The 19,856-nt window shown below is 43.7% G+C and overlaps 1 protein-coding gene across 4 annotated transcripts in view; it reads left to right on the top strand.

Annotated features, from left to right (window-relative positions):
- The window catches only part of DYNC2H1 (dynein cytoplasmic 2 heavy chain 1), a 348,288-nt gene that overhangs the window by 88,598 nt on the left and 239,834 nt on the right, over window positions 1-19,856 (top strand). For all 4 annotated transcript variants that reach the window (XR_007454148.1, XM_049614182.1, XM_049614176.1 and 1 more), the window contains exons 45-54: window positions 506-650; window positions 2,075-2,177; window positions 2,739-2,906; window positions 8,317-8,447; window positions 8,850-9,098; window positions 9,823-9,931; window positions 12,456-12,569; window positions 13,757-13,899; window positions 17,089-17,173; window positions 18,882-19,036. Coding sequence is in view for 3 of the 4 variants with exons in the window: in XM_049614182.1 (XP_049470139.1) it covers window positions 506-650; window positions 2,075-2,177; window positions 2,739-2,906; window positions 8,317-8,447; window positions 8,850-9,098; window positions 9,823-9,931; window positions 12,456-12,569; window positions 13,757-13,899; window positions 17,089-17,173; window positions 18,882-19,036 (1,402 nt within the window). In the remaining variant the exon portion in view is untranslated. The remainder of the gene's footprint in view (window positions 1-505; window positions 651-2,074; window positions 2,178-2,738; window positions 2,907-8,316; window positions 8,448-8,849; window positions 9,099-9,822; window positions 9,932-12,455; window positions 12,570-13,756; window positions 13,900-17,088; window positions 17,174-18,881; window positions 19,037-19,856) is intronic.

The raw sequence follows: 19,856 nt of genomic DNA, 5'->3' as shown, positions 1-19,856 counted from the left end.
TCTTATTTTCATGCTAATTGAAACTATAACCATCTATAACATTCTACTTTCAGAAGTGTTAAAGCCATCAGTTAAGCTGTAATGAGATAGATTTCGGTTTGAGAGAAACGGGTTGATTTCATTTGTGTGAATAGTTCTACTTTGATGGTTCTGAGGTGGATTAGTGCTCTATGGGTAGGCTCTACTCGACTCAAAATACTTTTTTTCTTGAGAAAAATATACCTTTTTGTCTTTTCTAAAGATCATGGTTTTCAAACAATTGTGTTTCTAAGTAATTTCACTGGGATCTTCTGGTAGGACCCTCTGTTTCAGAGCAGATACGTAGAGGGGTCTAATGTGGTTAAAGTCAGAGTAGGGACCATGAGCCTGTCCTTAGTCCCCGGGCAAACCTCTGGTGTCTAAATCTCAGGGCAGCACATTGGGAAAACCACTGCTGTAAGTGAACATTAAAATAATTTAGAACGTTGATTCTTCTAAAATAATTTTCTGATATTTCCTTTTTCAGTTACCCAGAAAGAGAGCAATTACAGACAATCTATGGAGCATATTTGGAACCAGTTCTATATAAAAATCTGAAGAATCATCCTATTTGGGGTTCTTCATCAAAAATCTATCTCTTAGCAGGGTCTATGGTACAAGTGTATGAACAGGTATATATATTCATTTATGTTGTTCTTACCACGTCTATTGGTTCCCGTCCCAAAGGACTGCCTTTAGTGCTGGCTTATGTCGACACTTCAGCTTTCTTTCCCTCTTCTTTACTAGACTTTTCTACTTGGGGAGTGGGCTCTGTGAGGTCATGTGCTCCGTGTGCTTTCTTCACTATTGACTCCCCTGGCACGGTTTCTAATAGTCAGTATTGAATGAATGGATCACTGGAAGATGGTTGGTTATTCTGTTACCTGCTAAAATTTAGCATGTTTAGAATGTTCTTCTTCTTTCCCAAACTACATCTTTCTACTGACTTCCATCAGTTTCTGTCTTCTAGGCTTCAAACCCAGAGTAGTCTTTGAGGTTTCTTTCTTTCTTGTTGCCTGTGAGGAAATGTCTCAAGTGTGTTTCCTCGGCAAAGTGGGGACAGTGCTAAAAACAGGCGTTGCAGATGCAGAAGACGTCTGTTGAGTACCTCCTTTTCTAGCACTGGTCCTAAGGGGGTGCAGAGATGACGGAGTCTCTGTTCTCTGGTAGCTCACAGACCAGTGAGGGGCCCAGTCACGTACGTGAACTGTTAATAGTTCACGTGTGATGAGTGTAACAGTGACAAAATGCGCAACTTGCAGAGACTGTAGAAGAAGTTGTGTAGAACTTTGTTGTGTGTGGTAGTTGTTAAGGAGAGCGGAAGTATGATGTGAGTTTTGAAACGTGAACAGAAATTCAATGTGGCTGGAGAGGAAGGATCTTCCTAGGAAAAGGGACCGGCGTGTGAAAGTGAGGGTGGTATGTGTGGAAGGTGCCCCGTGTAGTTTGGAGTAGAAGTGGGGAAGTAGAGTCAGCGAGCAAGGGTTCCTTCATTTCGATTCTGAGTGAATGGAGACGTTACGTGACCAAGGCCAGAATGAGAGCAGTGGCCCTGTGGGTGGGGGAGGGAAGGCACCGGTCCCGGCGGGTTGTGCATCAGGCAGTGACACTGTGGTCCCTTAGAAGTTCAGTGACTCTGTGAGCAGAAGGCAGCTCTGGAGTTCCCACTGCCGGGAGCTGTGTTTTCCGGGACCTGTAGGGCCGTGGCATCGCAGCCCCTGTGCACAAAGCTTAGGTTTGCCTTCCTCAGGCCCCTTTCCTTGGCATGGCTCTTTGCCTCTCATGTTATTTTTCCTGTGGTCAGCCTTTGCAGTTTGCTGAAGACTTTGAACAGCCCCTGTTGGATGTTTTTAAATGCATAAAATATTAAGATAACTACGGAAATCAGTTCTATTGAAATACAGTTTCTACTGACTAGTACAAATAGGGCATTCCTGTGAGTCTACAGTGACTGAAAAGCTTATAGCATTATTACATATTTGGAAATATATTACAAATACTTACATATTACATATTTAGACAGCAGACAGATGGTTTACTGCACTGTCTTTTCCAGGTACGGGCCAGATTTACAGTTGATGATTATAGTCACTATTTGTTTACTCCGTGCATCCTTACCCAGTGGGTTCTTGGCTTATTCAGATACGATTTAGAAGGAGGTAAGTTTTCCTTTCATTATTTTAAATCACTTACCTTTCTCTGGAATGCCACAGCATATCTGTGTGTGCGCACGTGTGTGTTTATGTTATGTACTGTGTTTGTAATAGGTACGTTAAATGAGTATTATAATTGATGACAGTATTCTAAAAATAACAATTAAAATTATGTTAATATTAAATTTAAACATTAATATTCAAATTAAACCTTAATATTGAAATAGAACATCGTGGCTTTTCTTCTAAACTTTATGATCGTCACTGTTAAAATTTGATTTGGGAAAAATAAAATCATTATTCGTGTTTGATACACTTTTTGGAATTAGTATTTTTATTGAACTAGGGATAATGATGCTTACTGTATTTTATAAATGATCAAAACAACTTTACCAACTTATTAACACATTGAATTTTAATTTTTTCTCCTTTTCTTCTTTGTATCTGACGCCAACGTGACGGTATGCAGATTCTCATTCCTTATTTCTTTCTAATACTGTGTTGAAACAGACTATTTGCAAGTCATTTGAACTTTCTTAGAACTAAAGAAAATGTTCTCTTTTTTAGGGTCCTCAAACCATCCACTAGATTATGTGTTAGAAATCATAGCGTATGAAGCACGGCGCTTATTTCGTGACAAAATTGTTGGTGCAAAGGAACTTCATTTATTTGACAGCATTTTAACATCAGTGTTTCAAGGAGATTGGGGCTCAGATATATTAGATAATATGGCAGGTAATCTTTGTGGAGTTTATGTGAATATATAAATGTTATGAGAACCGTACACTTATTTTTCTTACTAATAGCATGATTTCATATACTATACAAGTGAAAAGTTTGGATAATTTTAATGTTTTTTTTTACTATAAGCAAATGCTCTTTTCCTTTTTGCTAGATTTCAATAATCATATGCTAAATAAAATATAATGACAATAATTGTTTTCTTGGACTTAGCCATAGTGTTTTATATTTTTAATTCAGAATTCTATTTCCTGAAGGATTTTTACTGGCAAATGTTTTTCTCAAGCCATATGTGTAGGAAACTTTGAGACCATTGGGAAAATCCGTATTTTGATTATAGTTAAGCTTTGCATTCTCCTGGCTGTCACTGCTCACGACATTGTTAGCATAGAGCTTCTCTCGGGCTCTGGTTACTGGCTTCGCCCCTGGTAGGACAGGCTGCGTGTAGCGCCACTCCCCACGAGCAGCCCAGTTGCTTTGGCATCTGTTACCGCTTAATCACCAGGCTGCACTCTGAAGACTGCTCAGGGGGTGGTTTGTGTGATTGGAAAGCCATCACAGCAAAAGGGCTTTTGGTACCGTAACGTGGAGACCGTAACATGGAAGTATTTTCCAATAAACCCCTTTCAAGCTGCAAAATGAGTTTCTATCCCATTAGACTGTCTCATGTAGTACGTTCTACATGTACGTTACCAGATTTGATTGGTCCCAGGGTCATGGTTGCATACAGCCAAAGGGGATCTTGACTGTTAGGAAGATGTTGAGCCTGACAGAGGGAATTTTCTCGGAGCTGCTAGAGTTTCAGAATCAGGAAGTGAGTTGGAGAAGCGACGCAGGTTGGCATGCCTGGTGGTAGTTGGAAGTTGGCTTGATTTTGAGTGTGGGTTTGTCAGGGCTTCCTGGAGTTCTCATTGTGTGGCGTGGAGAGCTTTGTTTTCTAACCTGTGCGGTCTTTCTCAGTCTGAGAATTGGGTGTGTAGTGTCTCTTCTTGCAGAGAAAGGAACATGTCCTTTGGGCCTTAGATAGTGTCAGTGTCTTATTGGGTATCTGAATTCTCTAGCGTTTGTTATCTTTCAGAGCCTCCTTTGTAGGATTCAGTATATAATATATGCTTTTTTTCCCTCACCATTTTACTTTTCAAGGAAAGATTGCATTTTTAAAAAAATATAGCCTTGATATATGTTCTGTGTAGGCAAATAAGATTTTCACATAGTGGAGTATTAAGAAAAATTTAATCTTGGAGAGTTAAAAATAAATGAGATACATTCCTGTGCTCAAGAAACGTGTAATCTAGTGGTAGATGCAGATGTGAAAGTCTTTGTTTACAATGGTAACTATTGATAGTGTGTTTAGACGCCATGAAAATTTGTGCAAGTAGTTAAACTTAATTATAATAGAGAATGAAGTGTTGTACGATTAATCTAACTTTTCTGAATATATTTGGGATAAATGCTAGATGGTAGATATATAGAAGAGGTAGAGACTAATTCTTTTTTGAGGGAGCTACTTTCAAGCTTTTTAAAATGAATTTTTTGGGGACGTCTGGGAGGCTCAGCCTATTGGGTGGCTGACTCTTGATCTTGGCTCAGGTCATAATCTCATGATTCGTGGGTTTGAGCCTGGAGTTGGGCTCTGCACTGACAGTGTGGAGCCTGCTTGGGATTCTCTCTCTGTCTCTCTCTGCCTCTCTCTGCTCCTGCCCTGCTGGTGTGCTCTCTTTATCCCTGTCTCTCTCAAACAAAACAAACTTAAAAAGAAAAGAATTTTTTATCTTGTGATCATCATGGATTAACCTACAGTTGTAAGAATTTACACAGACCGAGCACACGTGCCTTCTACGTGGTCTCTCCACGGTAACAGCTGGCAGAATTACAGTAGAACATCTCGGACAGGGTGTTGGCATCGCTCTAGTTTTATACAGAATATCACCACAGAGATCTGTCGTGTCGCCCTTTTGTGGCCACATCTGCTGCTCTGCAAACCACCCTTCTGTTCTGTGTTTAATTTTGCCGTTTCTTACTTTCGATCAGAATAATTCTCTGCAGACCTGTGCGGGTGGCTTGGGGTTTCAGTGGTTTGTTCCTTCTTAGTGCTGAGTAGGTGTTCAGGTACACTTCCATTTCCCAAACGCTTTACTTGTTGAAGGCCATCTGGGTTATGTTCGGTGTGTGTTAGACCGTTAGGAGGAAGGTGCTAGAACAACTCATGTAGGGATTTTTACGTGAAAATACATTGTTTGGGATAAATGGTCATCCGTGCACTTGTGGGAGCGTCCGGTGTTTCTGTGCTCGGTGTTTGAAAACCACCGCCAACTCTTTCCTACAATGGCTGTGCCACTTCCCATTCCCATCAGCAGTATGGACGTAAGCCAGGTGCTGCACATCCTTGCCAGTGTTTGGGTGTGTCATCGCAGTCTGTGCTCTGCCGGCCGCCACTGCAGCTGGACGTTTTCTCGGGCTCCTTCGCCGCCTCTGTATCCTTTCAAGTGACATATCTCTGTGTGCGTCTTACTCACTTTCTCTTGGGATGGTTTATCTTTATTGTTGAGTTTTGAGCGTTCTTTGTATATTACAGACACTAGCTTTTCGTTAAATACATGGTTTGCAAACACACTCTCTTCCACTGTCACTTGTCTTTTCATCCTTTTAATAGGGTCTCCCACAGCTAAGTATTTTAATTTTACGAAGTACAACTTGCTATTTTTTTTAATGGTTATTTATTTCGAGAGAGAGACGGTGTGAGCAAGGGAGGAGCAGAGAGAGAGATGGAGACAGAGAATCCCAAGCAGGCTCCGAGCTGTCAGCACAGAGCCCAATGCGGGGCTCGAACTCAGGGAACTGTGAGATTGTAATCTGAGCCAAAACCAAGAGTCGGACACTTAACCGACTGAGTCACCCAGGCACCCTGTCTTATTAATTTTTTTTAAGGATCTTTTGGTGTCAAGTTTAAGAATTCCAACTGGTCCTATATCCTGAAGACTTTCTCCTACATTTTTTCCCTAAAAGTTTTACGGTTTTGTTCTAAGTCAGTGGTCCACTCTGAGTTAATTTCAGTATAAAGAGTGAGACGGGGTGACTTTACTTGCTGATGGATGTCCACCTGCTCCAGGGCCATTGATTGAAAAGGGAACTTTGCTCCCTTGACTTGGTTTTGCCCCTTTGTCCAAAACGGGTTTGTGTGACTACATTTCTAGGTTCTCTGTTTTTTTCCATCGATTTTATGTCTGTCCTTCCACCAGGACCCCGCTGTCTTGATTCCTGTCATATAATAAATCTTGAAATTGGGAAGACTCACTTCTACTTTCTTGTTCTTTTTTGGAGTTATTGTAGCTATTTAAGTTCCTTTGACTTTCTAGATCTATTTTAGGGTAATCTTACCTATAAATATGGTTGCTAAGCTTTTGATAGGAATTGCATTAACTCTGTGTATTGGTTTGGGGAGGATTGACACCTTCATTATGTTGAGTCTTCCTTTCTGTGAACATGATTTATCTGTCTGTTTATTTGGATGTTCTGTGTTTTCTTTCCTCAGTGTCGTCTAGTTTTCACCATGTAAGTGTCGTACGTACCTTGTTAGATTAACACCTACAGTTGTACAGTTTTTGAGCACTGCAGACGGTGAAAGTGTCTGAGGATGATTCTACTGAGTGAAGTGGAGGGAAGGGCATTCCAGACATGGGACAAGCATATGCGTAGAATCACCAGCTAAGGGAACTGGAGTGTGCAGTGGGATGCGGATGCAGACTGGAGGTGCAGGTGGCCAGTGGAAGCAGATTAGATGCAGATGAGGAGTTGGGCTGTTTGTCCTCAGGCGGTGGGGAGCTCTGTGCCGGTGGAGTGCTGGGGCACAGCCCGCCTGCCGCCTGTCGTGTGCTTCTCTGGGAATGGTGAGGGTGTAGCCAAAGGGACAGAGGCTCGAGGCAGGGATCTGAGCTGGGTGAGGCACGATGACACATGGAGACGATGAGTTCGGTTTTCTGTGTTTCAGGTTTGCAGGTGTCTTGAGTGTCTTTGGGGGCATCCTCGTAAGGTTTGTCAGGTCTGGGAGGGTAGGGTAGCGGCCGTGTCTTTCTGCCTCCTTCTCTCCAGCGGGAAGTGCAGGGTTGAAACTCAGGTGTGCCGTAGGCAAGTCTGTCAGGCATGTCTGTGGAACACCTGGAAGTTTGGGAGCAGATGAGAGCTTGGGACACTTGCCCGGAGAGAGGTGGTGAGTAGGTTTGGGCCTAGAGGCCGCCGCTGGTTCAAGGCACAGAGCAACATGGAGTAATTCAAGGTGGGTGGTTAGGATTAAAGAAGAGCAGGCTGAGTTTGGATCCCAGGGGAGGTGAAAGTAAAAGGGATAGGCAGGAGACTGATGATACGTGGCCGGGGCCTGATGAGCGTGGGAGTCCAGGGGCAAGGGACGCGCTCCGGGAGCCCAGAGGGTGATGAGGGCGCCTTGACCACGATGGAGGTGTGGTCTGGCGGTCCCGGCGGGGTTTCCCAAGGAGGGGCTGTCGTGCGGTGCGGTGCGTCCACAGCTGGCAGATGAGGCAAGAGAAAGGAGAGAAGCTCAAAGAAGCTGGGGTCCCGGATCTTACGGCCTCGGGGCCCAGCCTGCGCCGGCGAGGGTCTGTGCCCGCACGCGTCGGGAGGGGAGAGGTGTGCAGACTTTCCTGTGTGCTCATGGGGACGCCCCTGTAAGGGCTTTCAGGGCAAGTTTCTGGGGTTTTTGTTTGCTACTTAAAATTCAGCGAATTTTTCTTTGAGAATTAGGGCTCTTGATGGTAATAATAAATTTATGTTCTTGCACACGGAGAGTTTTGAGTTTGTTTTATATGCCAATTTTATATGTTTTAATCTACAATTTATATGGACATTCTGGAGAAGGAGAAGGGAAAAGGGAGAAATGGTGGAAGTGAGAACCCTAGGGGAGCATTAGGAGGAAGATGTTTCATTTGGGGAAGAAGTGGGGTCGGAGATAGAACAGGGACACCATGAGTTCCTTTTCAGTAGTAGTTTGATAGTGCAGTGAGGTGTGGGTGCTGTAACTGAGTTGATTGATCTTACGAACTACGCTGTATAGGAATTTACCTTTGTGTTTCTGGGGATCGTCTTACTTGGGCTGATGAACTTTTCAAGTTTAGTGAGCGGGGTGCATGGGTGGTGCAGGCAGTTGAGCATCCACCTCTTGGTTTCGGCCCAGGTCTTGATCCCAGGGCATGGAATTGAGCCCTGCGTTGGTTCCATGCTGGGTGTGGAGCCTGCATGAGATTCTCTCTCCCTCTGCCCCTGTCCCACACTCTTACGCCGTCTTTCTCTCTCTCAAAATAAAAAATAAAAATTAAAAAGGAGCAATGCAGTTCCTGATGCTGCCATTACAAATAACACACAGAAAACAGAAGAATACCTTTTATTTCTACAGACAGTTTCTATGTTACGTGGGGAGCCCGACACAGTTCAGGAGCAAGGCCAGCCCCTGGACAGCCCCTGCCTCCACACGGAAAACCGCTTGGGAAACTGAGCTCTGCAGATCTCAAGGATGTTATTAAGAAGGTATAATCTCAATCAGGGATTTGAGTTGGGGTTTTGTTATGATTGCAGGCATTTAAAAAGCATCTTGTAAGCTTTTTGAGACATGCAAAGATTATAAATTGACATTTTGGTAATTAAACTGATACTTCTCACTGTGTCTTACTAGTTATATTGATGATGTCCACAAGTATGTGACTATTGTGAGGCCTTGAACTTGCTTGGCCTCACAGAAGTCTTTCTGGAGGAAGTGCCATAGACCTGGAATCCTGGTTAGGCTGTGGGGTGTGAGATGACATACAGTCACACTGAAGCCTTTCCCAGAGTGTATCAAAACTACACATGTTACTCTAGATAATTAACATTTTTATTCTATAATTGAGTATATATTAATTATAAAATATTCTTTGTGATTTTTTTTAAAAGGGCCTTATTCATTATGGACGAGATAACCAGATGTTAGATATTTTACTTTTCCAAGAAGTCCTGGAGTATGTGTCCAGGACAGACAGAGTGCTGAGCTGCCCCGGGGGCTCCCTGCTGCTGGCGGGACGCAGCGGGGTAGGCCGCCGCACCGTCACGTCCTTAGTGAGCCACATGCACGGGGCCATGCTGTTTTCTCCGAAGATCTCCAGAGGGTATGAACTGAAGCAGTTCAGAAATGATATCAAACATGTGAGTTACTCAAAGTCTTTTGCTTTATTTGGTTTTACATCACAATTAGTTATTCTAGAAGCCTTCAGAGAGAACTTCACGTCTCTGAGATGCAACATAATCTTTAATTTTGATGATTATTTTCCCCGTGGCTATTAGAAAATTCTATTTTTACGTACACATAGGAAAAAGATTCTTCGTAGGATTTCTAGCTTTCAGGTACCCCAGATTATGAGACATCAGGTGGGCATGGAAGATAAAAGGATAGAATTTCTATAGGACGTATGTGGATATGTTTAAAAATGATCATCTGTCTTAGTTGTAAAATAATTAAGATTTCCCTCAACTATTTTTTCGTGGACTGGATTTATTTTCCAAACTCTATGGCTAGAGTTTAATTTTTCGTTTTGGTAACAAAGAAGAAAAGGAAGGGGGGGGGGAGGAAAGTGGGAGGGGAGGAAGGAGGGATGAGGGAAGGAAGGAGGAAGGAAGAAGAGGAGGAAGGAGGGAGGGAAGGAAGGGAGGGAGAAGGAAGGAGGGACGGAGGGAGGAGGAGGGAAGAGAGGAGGAAGGAGGGAGGGAAGAAGGAAGGAAGGATGGAGGGAGGAGGAAGGGAGGAGGAAGAGAGGAGGAAAGGAGGAAGGAGGGGAAGAAGGAAGGGGAGGAGTTTCCTTACACAGAGGACAGAAGTCTGTGCCCGTGCTGCCGTGTGATTGGTGCGAAATGAGATTTTGTGATGGTGTAGGTGCTGCATCTTGCCGGTGTGGAAGCTCAGCAGGTGGTTTTACTTCTTGAGGACTACCAGTTAGTCCATCCCACCTTTCTGGAGATGATCAACAGCCTCTTGTCTTCAGGCAAGTGCATGATTTCTATTCAGAAAAGTAAAAATAGTGATGTAAAAATTATTCAAGTAAATTACCTTGTGTAAAAGTGTGTCTCAGAGAACATTTGGCTTGGGTTTTACTAAGTTGACATGGGGTGAAACGCTCTCATAGCTGGAGAGTTGAGAAGCCTCATTTTTATAAAACCAAGAGACGGAAGGATTACAGAAACAGGATTATTAATGTCGGGGAAAATTCCGAAGAGCTGCCATCTCACCTGCTTCTGGTGGGACTGCTGGCTGTTACCTTTTGGGAAAGCTCCCAGCCAGTGCTTGTTTAAAAAACATGTGTTGTGCCCTTTAATACAGCACTTTTATTATCTGTGGAAATAATCGAGTTAGTGTGCAGGGAAACACATGGTCCAACTTATAAGAAAACAATCTGATGGGCCCTCACTGTCCAGCATTAGTGCAGTTGCTGAATAATGGCCTTCGTACGGGTGTGTGAATGCGGGTACATTTTCAGCCTCTGAGGCCTCCTGTTTCCCAAATCGTGGTCCGCTCCTGTTGTCTGTTGAGCCACCTGACCTTTTCTGTGGCTTCCTGGAGAAGACACTTGCAGTTTCCCACGTCTCCCTTTTCTGAAGAATTTATGAAATTTATTAGAATCTCTTCATGAGTAATCAAGGTTAGAGTTGGTATGAGGTGGCTTAGTTTTAGACTTGGACCGAGATTGTTTTGTTATTTAAGTACAAAATAAACCTTGTTAAAAGCGAGTTTCAGCTGCATGATTAATCCATTGTGGAGACTTGCAGACAGACCTACGCGATGCTCGCGTTGGCCCCGGTAAGCTCTGAGATGAAGTGTTCTTTTTTTTTTCCAGAACTTAGCAGCTTTGGTTGACGAAAACATTTAATTTCTAGGCCAAAGTGTGTCTACACCTGAATGTTCCACTGAGAGCAGACCGGGACTCTAGAGGACAGGTGGCCGGCCAGTCTCTAGCACAAGTTGCGCGGCTGCTGTGGTAGGAGCGAGAGGTCCTGGGCAAGCTTGGGTGTCAGGACCTTCTTACAGCATAGCCTCCTGAGATCTTGCTGCTGTGTTTCCTGCACACCACTTCCCTTGTCACTAGATGGAGGCCTTTCATTAGGGATAAGATAGACTGGTCTACCAGATACACAGCTTTTTGTTTGGGGTTTTTCATTTTGTTTTGTTTGTGAAAGCAAACATGCAGATGAGCGCTGATGTGGGAATTATTGTTTTTATCTTAAGATAAGTTGGGCGTTGTCATCAAGTTATAACTGCAAAAATCATAAGCTAAATTTTATCGACATTTTTAGCAAAAAAGTATTTGAAAAATACTTTCAGAGAAAATAGACCTTTGTCTCTTTTTTTGTGTTTTAAACTCTTATTTTCTATAGAGGGGGTTTACGCATGTAAGTAGAGCTAACTTTTCTTGTTAATTTGAAGGAGTCAAAAGTGTCTAGGCATGGCTGAAATTTATGGCAAGACGTAGAGTAGATTTGCGTGTGCGTGTGTTTGGATACGTACCAGCTTGGGGGATGGGCAGCATTCCCACACCTCTGAGTTGACCCTGAAGAAAAGTAGGGTCTGCCTGTGGTGGGACCTGCATGAATGCCCTGCTTTGGACATGTGGCCCAAGGGTCATCTTAGAGTTTCTTGCAAACTTTAAATATACTCGCTTAACAGAGATTTATTAGACACCTGTTATGTGCCAGATCTGGTTCTAAATACTGGGTTTATAGAGGTGAATAGGATATAATTCAGCCCTCTATTAAATACTCATAGTCTTAATCCAGTTTGATTTGCCTTTCATCACTCTGTAGCCTTATAGCAGGGCTATGGGTTAGTTTTCCTGATTCATAATACAAGTTCACCCATCCATCCATCTATCCATCCATCCATCCATTCATTCATCTAATAAACATTCATGTTCCAGGTACTTTGCTAAGTATGCTCTAAGATAAATGTTGAACATGATCAAATATCTGTCCTCTGGGAATTCAGAAGCTGATTGAAATACTTCATGATTACATGATGTGATAAATGCTGAACTGTGATATGTTTAGATACATGGAAGAAAAAGATCCTTCCCCAGTGCACGGGAGTCAGGGAAGGCTCATGGGCATGGGGGTCGGTACAGGAGTGTCTCATAGGGTAACAGGAAATATGGGGGGGGGGAATGGGCAGAGGAAGACTGTGGGTATAGATTCACTATATTTATGGAACACACAGAAGTTCAGATGCTGGAATACAAGGTCTTGAATGCGAGGGGCAGAGAAGAAGCAGGAGAACCTGGAAAGATGGCTAGATGGCTAGATTATCCACTGTCTTGAATGGCTTGCTTAGGAATCTGAGTTTTATCAAATGAAGGCGACAGGTAGGTTTGTTAGTATAGAGGTGATAGGATCGTGTACTTTTGGAAACAGCTTGAATAAGAGCAGACTAATACAAACACAGAGAAGGTATTGTAGATGTAAAATGTGTTTGGATTAGGATATGCAGCTAAAATTCAAAAGAAATGCAATATTCCATAGGTGAAGTTCCTGGACTTTATACCCTTGAAGAATTAGAGCCTTTGCTGTTGCCTCTTAAAGATCAGGCTTCACAGGATGGTTTTTTTGGACCAGTCTTCAATTACTTCACATATAGTAAGTGACTATATTCAGTTAATCAATCAAACTCTGGTTCATGTGAAATAAATACCATTTAATTTGCTGTGTTTGCTAATTAGGTTGCAAAGGTATCTTAAATCTTGGGTCTGTTTGGTGTTTTGGTACTTTTTTCTTTTTCACGGTGCTTTTAGAAAACACGTAAGTAGCCTGAAGGCTTACCTATAGTAAAAGCATGTTAGCACAATTTTAGCAGAAGAGAAGGCAGAAAGTGTTCTAATGTTCTTTGGAATATTTACTTTGCTGCTTTTCTTTCTGTATGGTAAAAGTGGTGCTTAGGACCTCCTATCTTAGAAAATTCTGAAACTGTTTAGATTTTGCCAGACTCTATGCTTTTTTTTTTAATGAAACAACTTTTTATTATCACAGAAGCAGTTTTATGTGCAGTGTAGATATCTAAAATTGAATAAGTAAGTATAGGCAATGATATCATCACCCAGACATCACTACTACATTTATTTCCTTTTTTTCCCTAAAAGACCATTTATTGTTGACATAGAGAAGTTGTTAGAGAGCTACCCTCCCTTCCCTGTCCGTCAAGTTTACAAGGAAATTCTACCACATCGCTAAGAAACAGATCATCCCAGTGCTATTTGAAACAATTTCAGAACATAGAAAATGAAGGAAAAGTTTCCAAATTCCTTTTTATGACATATTTATATTGAAACAGGGAAAATATATGTCTCCTAAAAGACAATCAGAGATCAATTTGCTTGTGAATATTGAAACTAAAATCGTTGAAAGAAAAATTGTAAAGTAGAATCCAGTATCACAGTTGAAAAGTAACATACAAAACAGCAATATGGTATATACACTTCTTCCCGAATTCCTTCTGGATCTTTCTCTTAACGTGAACATGCATGCGTGCGCGCGCACACACACATACACGCGCGCACACACACACACAAGTATACACTTCTTCCTGAATTCCTTCTGGATCTCTTCTCTTCACATGGGTGTGTGCACGCGCATGCACACACACACACGAGTATTTTTTAACAAAAGAAAAGATCATAAGTATAATACTGTTTTATATAGCTTGTTTTTTGTAACAGCTACCATTTCATTTCAGAAATTGTTAAACTCATAAAAGTAGACCACATAAGGGTTTCTCCAATTACTATTGTCATAATATGCATGATAATGATTTTCTTATTTTTTTTAAGGAATTCAGCAAAACTTGCATATTGTCTTGATAATGGATTGTACGAATTTAAACTTCATAATAAACTGTGAGAGTAACCCAGCCTTGCACAAAAAATGCCAGGTGTTGTGGATGGAGGGCTGGTCAGACAGCAGTATGAGGAAAGTAAGTTCAATCCTGAAGTATGGAAATGAAAAGCATATTCTTTCTGAAGTTACTGATTTTCACAACTCCCTCTGGTGTTTGTTATAATGTTGTCTTAATTGTGCCACTGACCATAACACGTTTGAAAGCCTCTCCCTTCTCTTTATGCCCTGTACTCAACCTTAGTTGAGTACAGAAGTTCACGTTGAAGATTATGTTCTCAGTTGAGGACTGCGTAGAAAGCTACTGTACCTTAATAATTGTATTCCTTTCATTAACTAGCCTATCATAAGCCAGCTTATAATAGAACATTGCAGCAATAATTTTAGCAGTTTTTTAAATACGAATTTTAAATCTCTTAATATCTCCCGTTGCCGTGCTCAGTGTCTGGAGGGGAGTGTGTTTAAAGTATGAATGCGTACCACCATCTTTGCCTGGAAACCTTACGGTGCTTGATCCGTAATAGTTTTAATGTCTCTGAATAGTACGTATATTCTTGACCATTCATTTCTTCATTTTTGGGTGATCGAGGTACAGACTGTTGAGTCAGACCATGAGTCAGAGGGAGGAATGTGATTTGGGATAATGGATGGGGTTTTCCAGAAGAGATAACATTTTAGTTAGATTTCCGCAAGCAAAGGACAGGAGAGTCATTCTAGTCTGAGGAGGTCCCGCGAACGAGGGGCTTCCAGAAGTAGTAATTACTGGGTCTGTTACAGGTGCCGCCGTTCTGCGTTCTGCACGTTGGGTCACAGCAGAGAAAAAGCAGACACCGGTCCCCGCCCTGGTGGGAGTCACAGTGTCGGGGGGGGGGGGGGTCTCGGGGGCCGCTTGCTTTGTGAAGACCCCGAGATGAGGGCCTGCCTGGTGATTGTGAGGGTCAGCCGGAAGCCGAGTGAGACGTCAAGAGTGATTCAGAGGGAGCGCGGTTGGAGAGGGGGTGGGGGTAAGAGGACCGCCGTTAGGATGGGGCTTTGGAAGCTCTGCCTCGGGTTTTCCTTTCCCTGGAACGAGCCAGGGAGCCCTTGGAGGCTTGTCAGCAGGACCATTTTAATAATGTTTGAGCGCGCTTACGTTGGCTTCCAGGGTGAGAACGGACCGTAGAGGGCGAGGGTCGGGCTGGTTTCAAAGCTGCCGCAGGCGCAGGCGAGAGGAAAGGACGCCGTGCCTCGGGGGACGTCGGGGGAGCGGTGGTCGGAAACAGCAGGATTTGCTGACAGGTGTGCAGGGAAGCGAGCGCTCCGGGATACTTCCAGGTACGTCGGCTCGAGCCCCCGGAGGGACCAGTCACCTGCGCAGTGACTGAGAAGAGCACGTCGGGAGGAGAACGTGAGGCTTCCAGTCTCCCACGTGCTTCGTACGAGACGCCGGACGTCCACGTTGCAGGGCGGAGCAGGCGTTTGGCTGGAGGGGCCTGGAGACGAGGGGGGGGGGGGGGCCGGACGTCCGGGATGCAACCCTGGGGATTGTCACGCTACAGGCGGTGGCTGGAGCTGCGAGAGGCGACGATGCCGCCGGGGTGGACGGGTGTTGACGGACACCCGGGGGAGACGTTCAGGGCCCCGCCGCGGCTCTTGGCCGTTCCCAGGGGGGCGTGCAGAGGCGGCGCCGCCACGGCCGCGGAGGGGGCGCTCTGGGAAGTGGGCAGCGGCGCGGCGTCTGGCAGCCAGGCCCCGGTGCCCGTGCCGGGCTGCGGAGGGACGGGCCGGTGCCGCGGCGGGGCCGTGGGTGACCGCCGTCAGGCAGCGTCAGGCAGCGTCAGGCGGCGGTGGAAAAGGCCGTCTTGGAATGTGCCCCAGAGAGAAGAGGAGGAGCGGGGCTGGAGAGAGCGAGTCCCGTCACCTCTCGTGAGGGAGAGAGAGACGGATGGGGAGCGGAAGGCAGGGGGTAGCAACCATGCCCGTTTAGGTTTTGAATGTTAAGACGGGATTTCTGGCGCCGTGGACGACGAGGTCGCAGGATGTGACCCTTGGAGGTGGGGGCGATGGGCCGGGGGGGAGGTGGGGAAGGGAGCAGGAGAGGAGCTCGGGGAACCGAGAGGCTGACGTGTCAACCGGAATCCAGAGAGTTAGACGCCCTTTCGGTGCCTTTAGAGAGGGCCGCTTTTATCTCCGGGGGGGAAATGGAGGCACGGGGAACTGCGCGCCAGTCCAGGTAGGAGAGCCGGGCTCAGGTGGCGTACGGTCTGGGGACAGACTCTCCTCCGGCCAGCTCCGCCGAGGTACGTTTGGCCAGCGTTGTGCCTGTTGAATGTGCGCGACGGCACGTTTCGATACGTGTGCGCGTCGTGAGACGCTCCCGACAGACGGGCTAACGGACGTAAGGGACAGACCGTGGTTAAGCCCGCGGGCTGCCGAAGAAACACTTGAGTGGGTTTAGAGGGGGCATACTTCAAATGTTCTCACAGAGGCGCCGACGTTTCGGCAGAAAGCGGTGAAGACGTTTCAGGAAAGCGCCGTGCTCTCGGCTCAGGCACCCTGCTGCCTTCAGGTTCTTCACCCGTTGAGGGATCTTTTGTGTGACATGTGTTCGGTCTGGGAGATTCAGAAGAGGATGTTTTGACCTGCACACCCGTGCTTTCCCGTTGCAAAAATGTCAGAGCTCTGCTTTAGTTTTTTCCTCAGGAAACTGAGACTCCTTTGCTTTTTTTTTTTTTTTTTTGATATCTTAAATGAGTACTCTTACTAGATTATCGTATGTTCTATAATAATGATCTGTTTATGAAACGGGATTTTCTTATTTGTGATAGTGCAGTAACACAGCAGTAGCTTTTAGGATTATCAAGCATGACATTGTTAATTCCCGAATGATTTTCATTTGCTTTTAGTTGTTAGTCAAGACACCTCAGAATCCTTCCTATTCCTTTATGCCTGGATGCCAGAAAAAGCATTTTACTATTATTACTTTATGGTCTTAATTGGTATTTGTGATTATTTTGTAATTTAATCCAAATTGTGATTTCCTTCATTTCTTACAGTCTAATCATTTTTCAGGTGAGGTGTTGTCATTAATTTGCAATCAATGGCTGACGTGTGTCACATGTCTAGGAAACCATGTCTTCTGACAATGGCTATCTTATTTCGCTGAGTGTGGTGTGAAACCTGGGAGAAAAGGGTTGTTTTTGTTTGTTTGTTTTAACCTCTGACATTGGATTTATGTAAACTTTTCCATACTGAGTTGAGGTTTGAAGAAATGCTCTTCCTGTTTTAGATACCTGAAATGTTATTCAGTGAAACAGATGGTGAAGAAAAATATAGTGACAAAAAAAGGAAAGAAGAAAAGAAAAAACACTCAGGTACTCTTTTGATGAAATCGACTCTGGGTTTTATTTGTGAAATAATTGCCATTCTCTAATATTACAACTTCGTTAAAGATTCACAATGATTATAAATTTGAAAAATGTTAAGGTAACAAAGTTAGGTTTCTTTTAAGGAAAACCGAACTTTGAAGCTTTCTATATTTTTGAATTCGTGTTTATGTCGTTCTATATAGGACCTAGCACAGTATCTGTTGTTCACAGCTAAGCAGTGAAACAGTTAGGTGTTTGACCCAAACCATAGGATGTTCTGCTTCCACTGTTACAGGGTCTTTGGCTGGTGGGCCAAGTTTTCACTTTCCATTAGATATGTCCTGTCCTCAGCTCGTACATGAGAAAGTTCTGTGGTTTCTTTGGGCATTGAGATAATGTTTTCTTAATTGTACTCTCATTGTTTTTTCCAGTTCCAAAATAATTTTGAATGTGGTCTTTTTTTTATATATCATAGCACGTTCGTTAATTTATTTCTCTAATCATCTAGTCACCAAATAGTTACTGAACTCTGTTCACATTAGGTACTGGGCTGGATACTAGAGATGATTAGGAGCTTATGGTGGAGTGAAAAGTAGCAAGAATGATGTTCTGTTATAAAAATAAACTCTGCCGGAGCGAGACAAATGATGGTAGGAGTTTATGGGAAGTACCCTTGAGGGTGAGGCCTCTTACTGGCAGATGTTACAGCAGACGGACCCTGGCACCCAGGCACTTGGGGCGGTGGGGTCTGGTAAGAGTGAGTTGCGTGCAGGCATAGAACAGGCACTTGGCCGGATCTGCATGCCGCCCACCGGCTGGAGCATGGACATGTGGGTATTGGCTGGAAGAGGAGGAGGGGCTGAGAAATTTTGCTTCCAACTTGTGGGTGATGCGGGGTGATGGAGAGATTTTAGCGGAGACGTAACCGGAGTCTTGTTTCGCAAACAGAAGTTTCTGGGTCCATGCCTTTCTTCAGTTACTGGAAAATAGGTCGGTGTGGGGAGGACCTGTGGAGGGACCGCTGCGGTCACCTGAGAGGAAGGAGCGGACCCAGGGCGCCAGGCCATGCCCTGGGGCGGGGGTGGGGGGGGGGGAGGGGGGGGCGGGGGTTGGTTCCACCATGGCTGTGGTGTGCCAGGCAGGGGTTCTGGCTTCAACGTTGCTTCGAAGTGGACTTTCTGGACTGACGCACAGAACACGGAAGGAAGTGGATGGAGACGGTGACAGGAAGATGGCGTCTTGAGTGAACGGCGTGCTGCATCTAGTGGGGCCTTATTCTCCGTTTTCTGGCTGCTGAAATCCTGCTGGTCCCTGTGTCAGATGACAGTGGATACATGTTACTTGGTTTGATCCTTCTTTTCCATTGAAGCAGCTTTTATTGTGCTTTCTTCTGGATTACATGTCATGTAGTTCTAACTAATTTATGTTATGACAGCAGATTTATCTTTCTTGCAGCAATAAAAGTGTTCAGAGGAAATATATAACAGTGGAAGGGCAGAGACCACTGATCCTAAGTAATTCAAATCTGTAAGGAGAGTGGGAGCTTGAATAGTGAATAGATACGTAGGAATGTGTGTGTACCTTGAAGACAGACGATGTCTGCCACTTACAGTGGCGGAGGTGGAGATACGTGTGATAAGTACAGTTCACGTTGTTCTCGCTAATTCGTCATGGATCGTATGTATATGAAGTCATGTTTGTTTTTTCTTTCCAGTTGATCCCGATTTTCTAAAATCATTTTTATTAATCCATGAATCTTGTAAAGCATATGGTGCTACACCAAGCCGATACATGACCTTCTTACATGTGTATTCTGCCATTAGTAGCAGCAAGAAAAAGGAATTATTAAAAAGACAAAGTCATTTGCAGGTACAATATTTTAATCTCCAATCATTTCATCTAGACACAGGGTATAAGGATTATATCACAGTCCTTGGTTGTGGCATATATTTAGTATAAATAACTACTGCTCTATGTTATAGGTATTACAGGCCTTAAAACAGTCTCATCTACCTGTGGTTTTCACTAGGTATAGGAAGGGTTTTGTAATTTTTTTGATTCAGTAATTATTCCTTTTCTTCACTGGGTGGCATTTATGTGCTTTTGATAGTTTCTGGTGATCTTTAAAAATTTCTTTAATGTGAAAGCATTTTTAGAAATTCAGCAGCGTGTCTTAAAACATGGAGAGTAAGCTTTATAATAACCTTTAAAATTAAAATTATACCTCCTAAAATAATACTTTTTATCTCTGTCACTTAGTATATTATGAACAGTTTTCGTTCTGTAATTACAGAGCTTCAACTTAAATGTGACATTAAAATGCCAGCCTTGGAAGTTGTCTGAGAGCATTTCCTTTCCAAAGTCATAGAGTCTCTGTTAGTGTAATAAACTAGGATCCCTCCCAATTGACAAAAAGTTATCTTTGTCTGTCTCTGTAATGATACACTTTCATTCGTAGCAAGCCACTAACTATAAAGGTCGTTGTACTGATTTAGTTCTCTTTGGTGCTGTGGATAAATTACTTAAACTCGTTGACCTGCAACTTAATTGGGTCAGTTGTATGTGAGCGTATTCAATAAAATATATATGCAGAGAGCCAGCCTGATGCCGTCCTCTGTGTTGGGTGCTCAATAAATATTGTTGATTTTTCCTTTTTGCTGTTACTATCTCCCCAAATCTTCTCATTTGT

Source organism: Panthera uncia, chromosome D1, assembly GCF_023721935.1.
Source record: "Panthera uncia isolate 11264 chromosome D1, Puncia_PCG_1.0, whole genome shotgun sequence".
In the NCBI taxonomy this organism is placed as follows: domain Eukaryota; kingdom Metazoa; phylum Chordata; class Mammalia; order Carnivora; family Felidae; genus Panthera; species Panthera uncia.
This window is presented reverse-complemented; position numbering and strand designations above follow the sequence as displayed.